The sequence below is a fragment of the Lithobates pipiens genome, unplaced genomic scaffold (assembly GCF_037356315.1).
Source record: "Lithobates pipiens isolate NorthernLeopardFrog02 unplaced genomic scaffold, aLitPip1_a1.2 Scaffold_8, whole genome shotgun sequence".
NCBI lineage: Eukaryota > Metazoa > Chordata > Amphibia > Anura > Ranidae > Lithobates > Lithobates pipiens.
This window is the reverse complement of record NW_027507903.1, coordinates 208,994,701-209,011,327: the sequence shown is the minus strand read 5'-3', so window position 1 is coordinate 209,011,327 and position 16,627 is coordinate 208,994,701. Positions and strand designations below refer to the sequence as shown.

Below are 16,627 nucleotides of genomic sequence, written 5' to 3'. Positions count from 1 at the left end.
TAATGAACTATATTGCACTTTAATATAATGTGTGCACTCTGATATGGACTACACCAGTAATATGCACTTATACATGTTTTTATTTTGATGACTTTGATAAATATCATGATTTATTGATTGGATTTATTTTCTATGTGTATTGACACTATATAGAGCTTGCACAACACCAGTTACATATACTTCTTACCAATACTTGTGGGTACACAGTGGACATCTGTGGCAACTTGGCAACTAGAATATTTAAGCTCACACATACATTGTGCACATTGATTTAGTATACAAGATTTCCCACAGTGGTAGCGCAGAAGTATAGTTTTATTATGATGACCCCATCCTATCACTTCTCCTCTGTGCCCCTCTACTGCTGCCCCCCTAACCCTGCTTACCCCTATTAAACTTAAAACATATAAAATAGGGATCTACTTAGACATTCATCCACACTGATCTCCACATTTTTGCATCATATTAGTGAGATCATTTAGTGCCTTGGTGTTAACATTATATTAATGGCTGTCACTTATCTTTTGTGCTCCCCTAACACATGGACATACAGCTTTTTCTTTGATTGTGGTACAGGTATTACATGTATTTTTGTATTCTTCTGTAGTTAAACTACATTGCTATTCATCATATGTACTGTTACGTGCTCAGTAGGTGTACTTTAAATATTAAAAAAGTAGCCAAGAGTTAGGGCCCATTCGCACCACAACACGGTGTGCTGCAATGCACATATTGTGATCCACTGTGGTTCATGAAACAACCAGTTAAAAGTAGGGTTGTTCTGATACTAGTATCAGTGCTGATACCGAGTATTCGCAGGAGTACTTGTACTCAGGCAAATGCTCCATATGCCTAGTCCGATACATGGACACTCAGGAACAATCGGTGTGGTGGCGGGGAAGTTATAATCGCTGATCTCCCTGTTTAGCTTTCAATAAGGCAGCTGACAGCTGCTTCTCCTCCTCTCCCCTCTGCAGCTTTCAGCTACTTTACTGGGAGATCAGTGATTATAAGCCCCCCCCCCATTCTGCTCCCCCTCCATGTGCTCCTCCGGTCCCCCTAAATATTCCAAAATAAAATTGTAAAAATAATATAAAATAAACACTGACACTGACTGTCCACTCTATCCCCCCCTCCCAAAAAAAAAATGCATGGTTAAAAATATATATATGTATATATATATAGATAGATAGATAGATAGATAGATAGATAGATAGATAGATAGATAGATAGATAGATAGATAGAAATTGTAAAAAATAATACAAATAATAGATTGTAAAAAATTTAATTGTAAAAAAAAAAAAATATAATAAAAAGCTACTGACACAGTCCATGCCTCATCAGTGCCACCTATCAGTGGCCATCAGTGCTGCATATTAGTGAGTCGGTGAGTACTTGAAAAATAGTATCAGTACGTGTACTCGGCCTTAAAAAAGTGCTGTCGTAATAACCCTAGTTGAAAAATGGACTGCAATGCCCAGCAACGTGTGCAAGCTGCATAGGACACCAAACGTGCAGCACAAATGCATTGTTGAGGTGCCATTCGCATTGAATGATACTGCAGCCCACTAACACAAATAAATGCATTACCAGGCAGTAGTGTGATTGGCCCTTAAACTTCTAGGTTCCATACAAGTGCTCATTGATAGCACTCTGATCTTGGGTCAAAACGAACACCAGCTCTGCCCATACATGCAAGCTTTTGTTAGCAGCTTTTTTAGCTGGGAGCAAGTGGTTTAAAATATTAAAAATATACACAAGTTGAGTGACAGTATGGATCATACTGTTGTGGAAAGCACAATAGATGGACATTTTCTTATTGTTTTTGTTGACTGTAACAGATGTTTTTGATGAAAGGCCTTGAACTGGTAATTGCAAGGTGTTTTGGTTGATCAAGTGTTAAGCAGGGCCTGTGCACTGCCTGTTTGCTCGTTACATGATTAGGCAGTGTGAATATGACAAAACACATGGGTACTATAGTTATTAGGGCAGCTGCCAAAGAAGTCAGGAAAATAGCAAGAATTTTACTTCCTTCCTATGCTAAAACTTAGAAAAAAAGTTTTTCACACTCACTTTTTTATTTTACGTGAAACTTTGCAGCTGTTTCAGCTGGTCTTATTGTTTGTGGCCAATTGGAGTCTGGGAAATACAGGAGTACAGCTGTTAGCTGCACGATTAGTCAGGTATTTCACTAGGAATATTTCTAACTGTAGAGTTATGCCAGTTTACAATGCACTGCCATTACTAAATGTATTTATGGTAATTAGATATTTCAGGGCAAATGTGAATGGAATGTCAGAATTTGTTTCATGATAAACTTGTTAAACTGTCGTTTGGGTCAATTATATTGTGTTCATTCTGTGTGAGAATCAGAGCATGAAGCCTAAATATCATAAACAGAATGACATCTTTCTCTAACACAGTGAACTCTGCATGAACATTGAAACTCCAGCCTAACAACCATGAAAACGTGTTATATAATTACTCACTTCACTATTGCAATATTTCTACCTGTTTTAATTCTATTATTTAAGCTGGAATGTATTAAAAATTGCATGCATCCTTTTTTTTTTTTTTCTTATAGAATACCCACCTGCTCTGGGTGGGTCGGTCCAATCCTCAATGCCATGGGGTGCTAACCCAGTCTTGACTGTTGTAGATCCATGTGCAAAAAATCGGGATGGTTACAAAAGCGAACAGGGGAGGCACAGTTACTGCATTCCACACTGTAAAAAGTGCATTGACAAAGCACTTGTTAACTATACCTCCCCTCTTCGCTTCTGTGTTGCTTTTATTTGCTTTCATTCAATAAAGGTAATTTCAAGTTATCCTCATTGGGTGTGCAACCATCCCGATTTTTTGCACATAGACCCTTTTGAGTGTTTGAAGTTATCTTTACCTGGTTTCGGGTTCTTGCTATACTAATACCAGCCAATATACACCATCAATATCAAGTTGTTTTCTTTAGGAACAAGTGGCCCCAAGGAACCTATAGCCCCCCTCTATGAAAATAACAACCTTGAAGTGTATGCAGACTTTCTATTCCTTTTGCGCTTCGGATGAAGTTTAGGAACTCCATAAGTATGAAGATTTTGGTGTCCAGAAAATAACCACTGCTTATTTCTTTGGTATTCTCAGAGGATATCACTCTCCTCTGAGTGCCTGTTTATGAAGTGGTGTAGATCGCTTCTCCTTTTGAAGAGTGAAGCGATCTACAAAAGCTTTGAACTGTGGAGAATGCCTCCTGGTTCTGTAATCTTGAGAGACATTACAGCAAGATTACAGTACCAGAAAATCAGTGAAACACCATGGTGTCTGTTTATTAAGCAACAGTGAATTACTACTGCTGAGTAAACGGGCATTCTCAGAGGAGACCGACCAACCCAATGGTAATAAAATATCTAGCCCCCACTACATAAAATGTATATATACACTGAGCAAAATTATAAACCCAACACTTTTGTGTTTGCTCCTATTTATCATGAGCTGAACGCAAAGATCTACGACTTTTTCTATGTACACAAAAGGCCTATTTCTCTAAAATATTCTGCACAAATCTGTTTAAATCTGTGTTAGTGAGCACTTCTCCTTAATCTATCCACCTCACAGGTGTGGCATATCAAGATGCTGATTAGACGGCATGATTATTGCACAGGTGTGCCTTAGGCTGGCCACAATAAAAGGCCACTCTACAGTAAAATGTGCAGTTTGACTGGATTGGGGGGGTTGGGTGGGTCCGAAAAACAGTCAGTATCTGGTGTGGCCACCATTTGCCTCACACAGTGCAGCACATCTTTTTCGCATAGAGTTGATAAGGGTTGTTGATTGTGGCCTGTGGAATGTTGGTCCTTATCTCTTCAATGGCTGTGCGAAGTTGCTGGATATTGTCAGGAACTGGAACATGCTGTCATATACACCAATCCAGAGCATCCCAAACATGCTCAATGGGTGACATGTCTGGTGAGTATGCTGGCCATGTAAGAACTGGGATGTTTTCAGCTTCAAGAAATTGTGTACAGATCCTTGCAACATGGGGCCATCACCTCATGCTGCAACATGAGGTGATGTTCGTGGATGAATGGAACAACAATGGGCCTCAGGATCTCATCACGGTATCTCTGTGCATTCAAAATGACATCAATAAAATGCACCTGTGTTCCTTGTCCATAGCATATGCTTTCCCATACCATAACTACACCGCCACAATGGGCCACTCGATCCACAACGTTGACTACAGCAAGCCGCTCACCCACATGACGCCATACATGATATACTTCCTCCTTCCTCTTCCTCCACAGTTCCACAGGCTTGTTTTCTTCTCTCCCCAATTCTCCACTTCTGGGCTGGAGAATCTGGGAGGGATAATTCTGACAGATATCACCAGTGAAGTGCCAAGATCGCACTTTCATAAACTGTCAGTTTCTGTTAATGACAGATTCTCTGTGTGCTGAGATGATCAGTGGAGAACATGTTTTCCCCTGATCATCTCAGTTTCATAAACTGCTAATGATGTGAGATGAACTGGATCGCAGGTCACCTTGGTTTCATAAACGGACACCGATGTGGATCTAACTTGCCCCGAGATCCAAGAAACGGGGGGAAAATAAATTATACTACATAAAGTAATCTACTAGAAGTCATCAGTCTTCTTCCTTTCTCGACACATTTTCCTCTATATAAAATGAGGCAAAAAAGTCAAGAGATAAAGTTTACCATTCCCATCTGAAGGTTTTTTTAATTAATGCTGTTCCTCCACTTTTAGTATGTGTGTTTGATTAGTTCAATACGTGATTATTAATAAAGAAACCAGGATGTTGTTAAAAAAAAATCATTGTTTTTGTCTTGTAGGTTGTGATTTCTCGTTCTAAACAGACTCAGCCTCATGTCAATATTGCCCTTGACACACATCCCGTGACTTCTGCAGTAGTGATCAATGAGACATCCAAGCAGAATGAATATGTCCTAGTTAGTACAGCAAAGAAGGTAAGATTCACCATACAAGATATTTTTCTTAGAATTATATCATCCTATGCAGCACTACATACTGAGCAGCATTTAAATAATTGACATAGTAGAAACATATATTTAATCATGGAGGAAATAAAATATATTATGATTGATCACTGCCAGTCGGCACCGAATGTTGCATTCAAGGCATATGTTTTAAATATTATTAAATGTAATTTTTTTTTCTATTGTTTGCATTATATATTATAGGTCATGGTGAAATGCTGCTCCTTAATTATGAAAGTAGAATAAATATGTCAATTATGTCAGAAAAATAGAGAGAACACAGCATAAATCCAGCTAGACTGAAAATGGTTAACGATTAAGTAATGTCACCAGATTGTTAGGAAAAATACCATTGTAAATCAACCTAACCCATCAATGACTAGAAAGATGTTTACTTGGCTCTCTAGTTTTGGTGTGTTTATGGTATCTTTGGTTAACTGCTGTTTTTATAGTTATGTTTCATTTTAATTCATTAATTCTTTAATAATTTCCCAATTAACATACTAACAAGAAATGCACATAATATAATACTTCTGCTTACAATAACCTTGTATTTACTTATTTAAATTTGATTTCTCAATTAATGTTAATAAAATTTATTATAACAATTTTAGGATTCATCAAGGAGTTGTGTGATTATATTCAAGTTTTAAGGCCAGGGTTAGTTGTAAAGGTTCCAAAACACAAAAGTGAATATTTATAAGTATTCAAATGTCCTCAATTCTACAGTTAAGTCTCATAATCACTATATTATTTTTTTTTGATGTTCAACCCAGCTCAGGTCAGGTAAGTGTAAGTAGAGTGATCTCCCCTGCTGTGCTATTTTGTTCTGACAGTGGGATAGCCTCCCCGCCAGAACTCAATACTTTGATCCAGAGCCAGTCAGCAGACCTTTTTTCGGTCATGACCCTTTGACAGAAGCTGGCCAAACAGACAGCTTCTGTCGGAGCACACATGCCGAATGTCAGACAGTTATCTTTTGAATCAGCCGTTGCCGTCCGACATTCGGCCTATGTGTACTAGGCTTGACACAGATTAATAAGTACATTAAGTTAACTTACATTATGGTGCATACATTGTAACTGACACAAAGGGATTCAGTCAGTTAACAAAGTTAATGTTCACTTTCCAAAGCAGTGTTTACAAAATGTAGTATATAAGATAGAGAGGGTGAACCGGCCTAGTGCATTATCTTTACACTTTAAACAAAATGGCGTAATTTTGCATCATTACCAATACCTAATTAGCGGTAATGTTTTTTACATCAGGATAAGTGTGGTAATGAAAACTTCTCAAATTTATGAGAGCGGAATGAATATTACAGGGAAATAGTTGCACAAAAGACACATCCTTGTTACATCCCTGTGTATATGAAATTTTAGTTATAGGTGACTGGCTCAATATCAACAGTACCAACATCCTAATATTGATACAGTATGTGTAGGAAACCAAGCAACTGATATAGTTGGTCTTTGATAGTACTCAAACTATCTGAACAAGCATATACTGTTAAAATCAGTTTATTATATAACATGAATTGTCCATAGAATGGTGATCATCAAAGCTTGGTACAACAAAATCACATTATTGGCCACCTATAAAACAGCCCCATTCTGTAACAAATGCATGCATTCATTTACTAGTCAACCAAAGACATTGGCGCCCTTCATGTTTCTGTTAGACCAATGCCGCGTACACACAACCGGACTTTCCGGCAGAAACAGACTTGCCCACACGCGATCACATCAAAGTCTGTTTGTTTAGAACGTGATGAAGTACAACAGGACTAGAAAAGGAAGTTCAATAGCCAGTAGCCAATAGCTGCCCTTGCGTCGTATTTGGTTCGTCGGACTAGCATGCAAACGGTTTTCCCGATAGAAATTGATTCCGTCAGAAAGATTTGAAACATGTTCTATTTCTAGGTCTGTCTGAATTTTTGAAGAAAAAAGTTAGATGAAGCCCACACACGATCGAAATATATCCGACGGAATGATTCCGCCTGACCTTTTCTGACGGAAAGTCCTGTTGTGTGTGCGCGGCATTAGAGGTATCAAAGCAGGGCTTGTGCAATCTGAATATGTTTTTTGAAACATCTGTCAATCACCAGCTATTAAGAGGTGCAAAATGTATCTGTAACTAAATAAATTAGATTTATACTTGCCTTACTACCCTTTTTATGCCCACGGAGCCAGGCAAAGGTGACAACACACTCCTTCTGGTGAATTCCTCAGAGTTTCAAAGAAGGAATCTCCCAAGAAGATGCTCTTGCAATGGAAACAAAGTGTCTTTTTTGTGATGTTTTGCCTCACCCAGCAATGTGGAAGACTGGGTTAAAGTAAATATAAAAAACAAACCTTTTTAATTCCAAGTAAATTTTGCACATACTAACATCAGATTGTGTTTAAAGGGGGGAGGGGGACCAGACATTTACGTAATTTAAAGCACATTGCATGTTTATAACTGTTAGTCTGCTTATGTTCATGCAGATAATGAAGATTCCATTAGTAGGCCTTGGTTGTGAACACTACAAATCTTGCAGCCATTGCATCTCAACTCCTTCATATATGAAATGTGGTTGGTGCAAAAACCGTTGTACCAGAAAAAACAGCTGCATTGGAGATGAGTGGATTCAGAAAACCTGCTCTCCAGTTGTGTCTGAGGTAATGTATAAATCACAAAAAAAAGCACATTTATGACCTTGATCTCGTGCATTTCAGCCATGTTATCTCTTCATAAACACAGCACACAAAAAAGACTTTCAGACAGACGATTGTTCTTGAAGAATTTGCATTTTTATGGGTCTCCTGTTTGATAAGTATGCACCAAGTATGGGGTATTATACAAAGCAGAACAATGCACTTTTTTTCAAAAATGTCATGTTGTGAATTCTGCTTGTCTGCTGGCCACCTCTTTTCATTTCTCTCTGCTCTTTACTTTTAATTTCTAAGGACTATCGGCGTATAACACACACATTCATTTTAAGAGTTTCAGGGAAAAAATAAAATTTTTGTATTGGGGTATAACACGCACACGCTATTTTCACCCAATTTTCATGGTGAAAAAGTGAGTGTTATACGCCAATAAATACAGTATCCCATGGTACCTTGCTGTCTGTAATCAGGGATTTCCGTACTGACTCCGCCTCCTCAAACTCTCCTAGGCAAATATTTAGGTCAGTAGGCAGACTCTGTGAAATGTATGACACAGCAGTGCATCCCCACAAGGTATAGTAAATGTCAAAAGTCAAGGTAGTAAACTTGTAGGGATCTTCACAAAGTAAGTTTCAACTTCAAGATTGTTAAGATTGATAGGGGTAGGCTAAACATAATTCAAATTCAATGTGAAAATGAATATATGTTTTTACATTTTGACCATAGATACACTTTATAGCTATTAATTATGAGATGTTCTCCGTACCATTCAGTAACCCACTCAAAAACAACAACACTAACACCAACACAACACTTATGATAAACTCCAATCAAACATGAAAACTCTGAATTTTGCCCAGGTCTGATTTTTTACCCTGCCACTAATTTTGAATGCCTGCACTGTTGGCCTTGTGACTTATATTTTGATTGGTCCTGAATGACAGCCTGCAAAACTTGCTAGCTCCTGATTTTGCTGTCTTGTTGAAAATGGTATAAACATTATATTGATTCTGGCTGTAGTGCATTGTACAGTATCTCACAAAAGTGAGTACACCCCTCAAATTTTTGTAAATATTTTATTATATCTTTTCATGTGACAACACTGAAGAAATGACACTTTGCCGCAATGTAAAGTAGCGAGTGTACAGCTTGTATAACAGTGTCAATTTTCTGTCCCCTTAAAATAACTCAACACACATTCATTAATGTCTAAACCGCTGGCAACAAAAGTAAGTACACCCTAAGTGAAAATTTTTAAATTCAGCACAATTAGCCATTTTCCCTCCGTTAGTGATTTGTTAGGCCGCGTACACACGCGGGGACTGTTCGGCCAAGTTTGTCCGCTGAACAGTGTTTCGGCGGACAGTCCGCCCGTGTGTGGGCGTTCAGCGGACAGTTTCAGCGAACAGTCCGCTGAACAAGGTTTTTCGGAATTTCCGAAAAACTGTCCGCTGAAACCTTGTTTCAGCGAACAGTTCCCTCGTGTGTAGGCTTGTTCGACAAACTAAGTTCCGCGCATGCTCAGAAAGGATTTACACGCCGAAAGTTATAATGCAGTGTATAGGACGTCGTATTTTTCGTCCCGTCGTACGTGCCGTTCACGTCATCGCGCACGGTTTCAGCAAACTGTTCGTACGTCGTGTGTGGCCATGTCCGTCCATGCTAATTTTGAGCGGACTGTTTGCCGAAACTGTTTGACGGACAAAGTTGGCCGAACAGTCCCCGCGTGTGTACGCGGCCTTAGTGTTACAAGGTCTCAGGTGTGAATGGGGAGCAGGTGTGTTAAATTTGGTGTTATAGCTCTCACTCTCTCATATGACCTCTGCCTTGCAAAGATGGTGAGGATAAAGGTGATGGACTGGCCAAGCATGTCTCCAGACCTAAACCCTATTAAGCATCTGTGAGGCATCCATAAACGGAAGGTGGAGGAGCACAAGGTCTCTAACATCCACCAGCACTGTGATGTCATCATGGAAGAGTAGAAGAGGACTCAAGTGGCAACCTGTGAAGCTCTGTTGAGCTCCATACCCAAGAGGGTTAAGGCAGTGCTGGAAAATAATGATGGCCACACAAAATATTGACACGTTGGGCTCAATTTGGACATTTTCACTTAGGAGGTGTACTCAGTTTTGTTGCCAGCGGTTTAGACATTAATGTCTTGTTATTTTGAGGGGACAGCAAATTCACACTGTTATACAAGCTGTGCACTCACTACTTTACATTGTAGCAAAGTGTCATTTCTTCAGTGTTGTCACATGAAAAGATATAATAAAATATTTACAAAAATGTGAGGGGTGTACTCACTTTTGTGAGATACTGTATAGTGGTCAAATGAAGGTACATTTAGTGGTGCATTAAGCTGCTAGTTTAACAACATGGAACCCCAGTGAATACCCCACGTTTGACCTCAGCTCATTTGTTTTGGTCTCAGTTGGCCAGACTTGTATGTATATATACAGTTGTGCTTATAAGTTTACATACCCTGGCATAATTTATGATTTCTTGGTCATTTTCCAGAAAATATGAATGATAAAAACTTTTCTTTTACTCATGGTTAGTGTTTGGCTGAAGCTATTTATTATCAATAAACGGTGTTTACCCCCTTTTAAATCATAATCACAACAGAATCATAATCACAACAGAAGCCATCCAAATGGCCCTGATCAAAAGTTTACATACCCCAGTTCTTAATACCATGTATTGCCCCCTTTAACATCAATGATAGCTTGAAGTCTTTTGTGGTATTTATGGATGAGGATCTTTATCTTCTCAGATGGTAAAGCTGCCCATTCCTCTTGGCAAAAAACCACCAGTTCTTGTAAATTCTTGGGCTGTCTTGCATGAACTGCACATTTGGAATCTCCCCAGAGTGGCTCAATGATATTGAGGTCAGGAGATGGCCACTCCAGAACCTTCACTTTATTCTGCTGAAGCCAATGACAGGTCAGCTTGGCCTTATGTTTTGGATCATTGTCATGTTGGAATGTCCATGTATGTTCCATGCGCAGCTTCCTGGCTGATGAATGCAAATGTTCCTCCAGTATTTTTTGATAACATACTACATTCATCTTGCCATCAATTTTGACCAAATTTCCTGTGCCTTTGTAGCCCACACATTCCCAAAGCATCAGCGACCCACCTCTGTACATTTCATCATAGGCCTTGTTGACTCCTCTCCAAATATAGTGTTTATGGTTGTGGCCAAAAAGCTAAATTTTGGTCACATCACTCCAAATTACTTTGTGCCAGAAGATTTGAGGCTTGTCTCTGTGCTGTTTGGCGTATTGTAAGTGGGATACTTGTGGTATTTGAATAGTAATGGCTTTCTTCTGGTGACTCGACCATGCAGCCCATCTTTCTTCAAGTGCCTCCTTATTGTGCATCTTGAAACTTCCACACCACATGTTTTCAGGGAGTCCTGCATTTAACCTGAAGTTATTTGTGGGTTTTTCTTTGCATCCCAAACAATTTTGCTGGCAATTGTGGCTGAAATTTTGGTTGGGCTACTTGACCATGGTTTAGTTTCAACAGAATCCCTAATTTTCCACTTCTTGATCAGAGTTTGAACACTGCTGATTGGCATTCTCAATTCCTTGGATATCTTTTTATATCCCTTTCCTGTTTTATACATTTCAACTACCTTTTCCCGCAGATCCTTTGACAATTATTTTGCTTTTGCCATGACTCAGAATCTAGAAACGTCAGCGCAGCACTGGATGAAAGATGCAAGGGTCTGTCGGGAGTCCAAAAACTCATTGACCTTTTATACACACACTAATTACAAACAAGCAGATCACAGGTGAGGATGGTAACCTTTGATAGCCCTTCAAACCCCTTTGTGTAAACTTGTGTGCATGTTATCAGGCCAAGTCAACAGGGTATGTAAACTTTTGATCAGGGTCATTTGGGTAGTTTCTGTTCTGATTTATAATATAAAAAGAGTAAACACAGTTGATTAATAATAAATGGCTTCAGCCAAATACTAACCATGAGTGAACAAAAATGTTTTTGTGTTACCATTCATATTCTCTGAAAAATGGGCAAGAAATCATAAATTTTGCCAGGGTATTTAAACTTATGAGCACAGCTGTGTATATATAGATGTAAAATGTAATTTCCAGTGAATCAAGGAGTTAATGATCCAATTGGAGCATAGGAATTTTAGCATAGGAATCTCCCAGAACCTCATACCCAAGGAATATTGCATCCTGAGTTTAATTCTGCAGCTGGAAATTATAGACCCCTTCCACACCAATGACCTTCTGAAAGTTAATGGAAGACAGAAAAACCCCAGAATTGGATAAAGATTTTAAAGTTATGTAGAAAGTAGTGAGGAGGGTTGTTTTACATAGATATATAGTTAGGTTAAAAAGTCATATTGATTTAGTTCAATCAAAATTTAAAAAAAAATTAGGTTTGAAGCTAAGTAGTTTTTTATATAAAAACAAAAATGTGTTGTGCAAATATCTCGAGCATTCACACAGCAATTACAAATAATTCTTAAAATTTGCCTAAAACCTCTCAAACTCAATTTTTTCACACACTTTACATAGATTGTTTGTTTGGACCAAGCTTGCCCAAATGAACTATGTCCCTCACTAACCTGTGAGGCCACTGGATGTGCGGTATAAACTGTATGTAGCTGCGGCTACATGCAGCACACTGCAGTGTGGTCCAGGTGCGAGCTGAGACCTTCCTGTCTCATATTTGAAACACAGAAGACTACCACAGCAGCGCTCAGCTGCTTAGAGCAAGCAATGTATTCTAGCAAATCTTCCTCTGATTGGCTGAGTCAGAGGTTGTGACATGATCAGTCTGCCTCTGACCCAACCAGAGGAAGTTTTGCATTCATTGCTAGAATACATTGCTTGCTCTGAGGGGCTGAGTGCCGTTGCGGTAGACTCTTCTGTGTGCTGGGTATGAGACAGGAAGTCTCAGCTTGCAACCTAAACACATTATGGTATGCTGTATGTAGCCGCAGCTACATACAGTTTATACTGCGCTTTCAGACGCCTCACAGGTTAGTGAGGGAGGTCAGCTTGGCACAAAAGGATCAAGTGCCCTGAGGTGGGGCAACAGTTCCAGTGCCCTGAGGTGGGGCAACAGTTTCCACGAACATAAGTATCTTATCCCACCCTCCTCCATATTATCATACCTCCTGCTCCACAACTTACTATTAGTATAGCAGCATTTCTTGCTATAAAGATCCCAATCCCAAAAGGGGAAGCAACAATTTTTGTTTCATTGAGGACTGTTAGCGGTTTCAGTTGAGATACCATAGATTTATAGCTATTTTGTGAATTTTGCAGGCTTGTTCAGTTAAACTGCTTATCTTTAAGTCTTGAAAAGTAAGATTTGCTAAGTCAACAGCAGTATACCTAGTGGGATTGACTCCAGTCAGGTTGAGTGATCTAAAATGCAGAAACCGATTAAAGCATGAAGTGCCAAGCATTCTCCTAACATGCCTACACTGCAAACTCTGTACCTGGAAATTCATGTAAACGTTGGTGCATATCTTAATTTCAGTTTTTCTTAAGAATTATCTCATACTTAGTAAAGCAGGATATTGATAATCTTACAGGCAATTATTGAAAAGGGTTGGGTCTAGTGGAAGGCTAGATAAGTGTACAAATTGCAGGAGTATGGTGTGATATACTCTCTATGATTTAGACAATACCTGCATCATTATAGTCATTAAGGATTTTAGGTGATGATATCAAATAATAAATTAATATTTATTGCCTAAGCGCTGCTGATTATCTCTCCCAATCGCAGGGACACACGACGAATCACGGGACACCTGTCACCCAAAAGAAGTTCTTGTACTTCTTTTGGGCGACAGGCGTCCCACGATTTGCCACTATTTCGAATCGCAGGCAGAATCGCAGCGATTCCGCCCTTGATTCAGAACACCAAGATGTGAACAGAGCCTTATATAAAAAAAACCTGTTATCAAGTCTCCACAAGGATCGAAGGACCACATACAAAATTCTTGGAGTACAATGTTACACTGATGAAGTATAAATGCTTCAAAACATAATGCAGAAATAAATCATTTAGTTCACTGTAGCATAAATATCATACAAATGTCGTGTAGTGACTTTTATTGAAATTGCTTTTCTAAAACCATCTAGCCAGATTTGTATTTTTCCCACCATTGTTGTAATTTTAACACAATTTACAATATAAAAAAAGAGCTTCCTTTGATAATTGTCAGTGCACAGCTTGGCATATTCCTCTATTCCTATTAGAGAAAGAATAGGGGTAAACAAAGGTTCAGGGGAAGCATGCCAGTGTATGCAGTGTGCACAGAAATCAGAGCAGGTTTTTTTTTCTTTCTTGTTTGTCCTGAACTTCCTTCCAAGCAAGCTATTGTTTCCCAATGTCTTTTCAGGTTACAGTCGTGTGTGAACTGGATAGTTCTTCCAATATTACATTTGCATACAAGGATATATAGTATATGTAATTACTGAACAAAATGTTCTAAAAAAATAATACCACATTAGCAGTTTATTGTTCTATTATATATGCTCTATAATAATTAATAAATAATAAAATAATAATAATAAATAATGATAATGAATTTGCCTCTTGGTTGCAGTTATGATGACTCCCTTGACGGGTTTAGTCTTCCTTGACAATTGTTTTCATGCTCCAGGTTATAAAACTCAGTATTGCATGATGCTATCCCTGCAGCTAACTCGTTTCTGTAGCTTTTTTTAAAGTGGTTATAGAACCAAAGTTCAAAGTTGCAGAACTTTTCCTCTCCCTGCTCTTACTACACTACAGTGAGAGCAAACCTGTGAGTAGAGAGTGGGCTGAGCTGCACTATGGTATATATGCACAAAGCCCAGCGTGGGAGCACCTCCACACCTGTGCCCCCATAGCATACAGTTTGCTATGAGGATACACACAGAAGAGGATGAGCAGAAATTTCTTGTGGGGGACCCCAGAAGAGGAGGTAAGGGGACCACTCTGTGCACAGAGCAGGTAAGTATAACATGTTTATTATTATTTTTTTTTAATTGCCTTTAGACCTGTTTTAAGCTTAAGCTAAGGCAGTCAAATTGATTCACAGTGGAAATACATATACGAATGTTTCTTTCTTTTTCTGCTATGTTTTCTCCCTGTCCTGGAAGCTTATTGAAAGGGTAACAACTCTGGAAGCTGCTCCAAAAAAAAGTCAGGAAGAAGGCAAAGGAATAGTGACCAGCATTGCCTGTTGTCTCTCCGCAGAAGATGTTTTTCCATTCCTGATTTACTATGCCTTGTTGTGAACAGTGGGGGTTATTTACGAAAGGCAAATCCACTTTGTACTACAAGTAAAAACTTCAAATGCAAAGTGCACTTGGAAATGCAGTCGCTGTAGATCCGAGGGGGACATGCAAGGAAAATAAAAAATGGCATTTTAGCTTGCACATGATTGGATGATAAAATCAGCAGAGCTTCTCCTCATTTCCAATCTACCCCTCAGATTTACAGCGACTGCACTTCTAAGTGCACATTCAGTGCAATTTCAAGTGCACTTTGCACTTGTAGTTTGCACTTGTAGTGCAAAGTGGATTTGCCTTTTGTAACTAACCCCCTGTGTCTCTGTATGAGGGCAACCATCTTGGTAGGGGCAATGCTGTTTAACAGAGACTACCACACACTGCTGCTTACCATCAAACTAGTTGCTAACTGACAGCAAAGGTTCTATGGAGGCACCATAACTGTCTGCATATACCACCCGTTTGGTACTTTTGGAGAACCATGAAGCTTTTAGGACAGATGGCTAGCCCCTCTTACTTTCCCCCAGCCCTTTTTAATCCACAAGCAAGCCTTGGTGACCTACTGCAAGGTTCCATCAGGCCTCAGAGTTGAGATCTTCATATTGTTCTACCCAGTTTTCAGGGATTCCAATGTAAAATAGTATTCAGGCTCCTCTAGGTGCCTGCAATTTTGCTGTCAATTTAAAATGTTAACTTAAAAACAGGTACATTAGACACTATAAAAGGTGTATAGAAATATTATTATTATTATTATTATTATTATTATCATTATTATGTACTCTTTTAAATTCATACTCAAACTCTGTCTGCTGAATCATGGATGAAATCAAGCACTGATTGTGCTATACATATTATTATGTGCACACATCTTCATGCAGAAAGATAAGAGGGTGTGTACTTAGCTGTGCAAGGGTAATTCAATTTTATCCTCTTCAATTCTATTCGCAAAGAAGGTAATGTAACCTACACACAGCATAGCTCTAAGTAAGCTTTGTGAAAAACTGCAGCGTAGACACGAGTGAGTCATCTGCTCAGGTCAAGTGCTAAATATTACATTTATAGTATGCATTATTTCATATGTAACGGCTTTAAAACAGCAAATATGTATATGTCCTAATAAATAAGGAAAAGAAAAAAAAACACTATAACAGACATCTAGTGATAGTACATTCTTTTCAAAGACTCACATGAACAATGTGCCAAATCTGCTAATCAGTAGAACATTTGAAACAATGCTCTTGAGCAATCTAGAACCATATGCAAACTTCCCAAGGTCAGCTGCCCTACACTGATCTAGATCATAGTATATATATATATATATATATATATATATATATATATATATATATATATATATATATATATATATATGCTTCTATAACATTACTGCCATCTTTATTTCTGTTCTTTATACAGTGTTTTATATTAACCACAGAACAACATCATATATTAAAAATTTTAATTTGTTTCCAAATGTTTTTTTTTTTCAGATCATTCCAACATCTGCTCCATTTGATGGTGGTACACAACTGACAATATGTGGATGGGATCTTATGTTAAACTCTATGGGCTTTCAGGATATTTCAATTTTCATTGGAAAAAATAAATGCAAAATAGATGTAAAGAACAGCAGTCAAAACAAGTAAGAGTTTCTTGGTGGTTAAATCTTTTTTGGTTAGATATTAAAAACA

The 16,627-nt window shown here is 38.4% G+C and overlaps 1 protein-coding gene across 2 annotated transcripts in view; it reads left to right on the top strand.

The window, feature by feature from the left end:
* The window catches only part of MET (MET proto-oncogene, receptor tyrosine kinase), a 196,138-nt gene that overhangs the window by 102,918 nt on the left and 76,593 nt on the right, over nucleotides 1-16,627 (top strand). For both annotated transcript variants that reach the window (XM_077471942.1, XM_077471943.1), the window contains 3 exons: nucleotides 4,850-4,984; nucleotides 7,501-7,674; nucleotides 16,427-16,578. In XM_077471942.1, coding sequence (XP_077328068.1) covers nucleotides 4,850-4,984; nucleotides 7,501-7,674; nucleotides 16,427-16,578 — 461 coding nt within the window. The remainder of the gene's footprint in view (nucleotides 1-4,849; nucleotides 4,985-7,500; nucleotides 7,675-16,426; nucleotides 16,579-16,627) is intronic.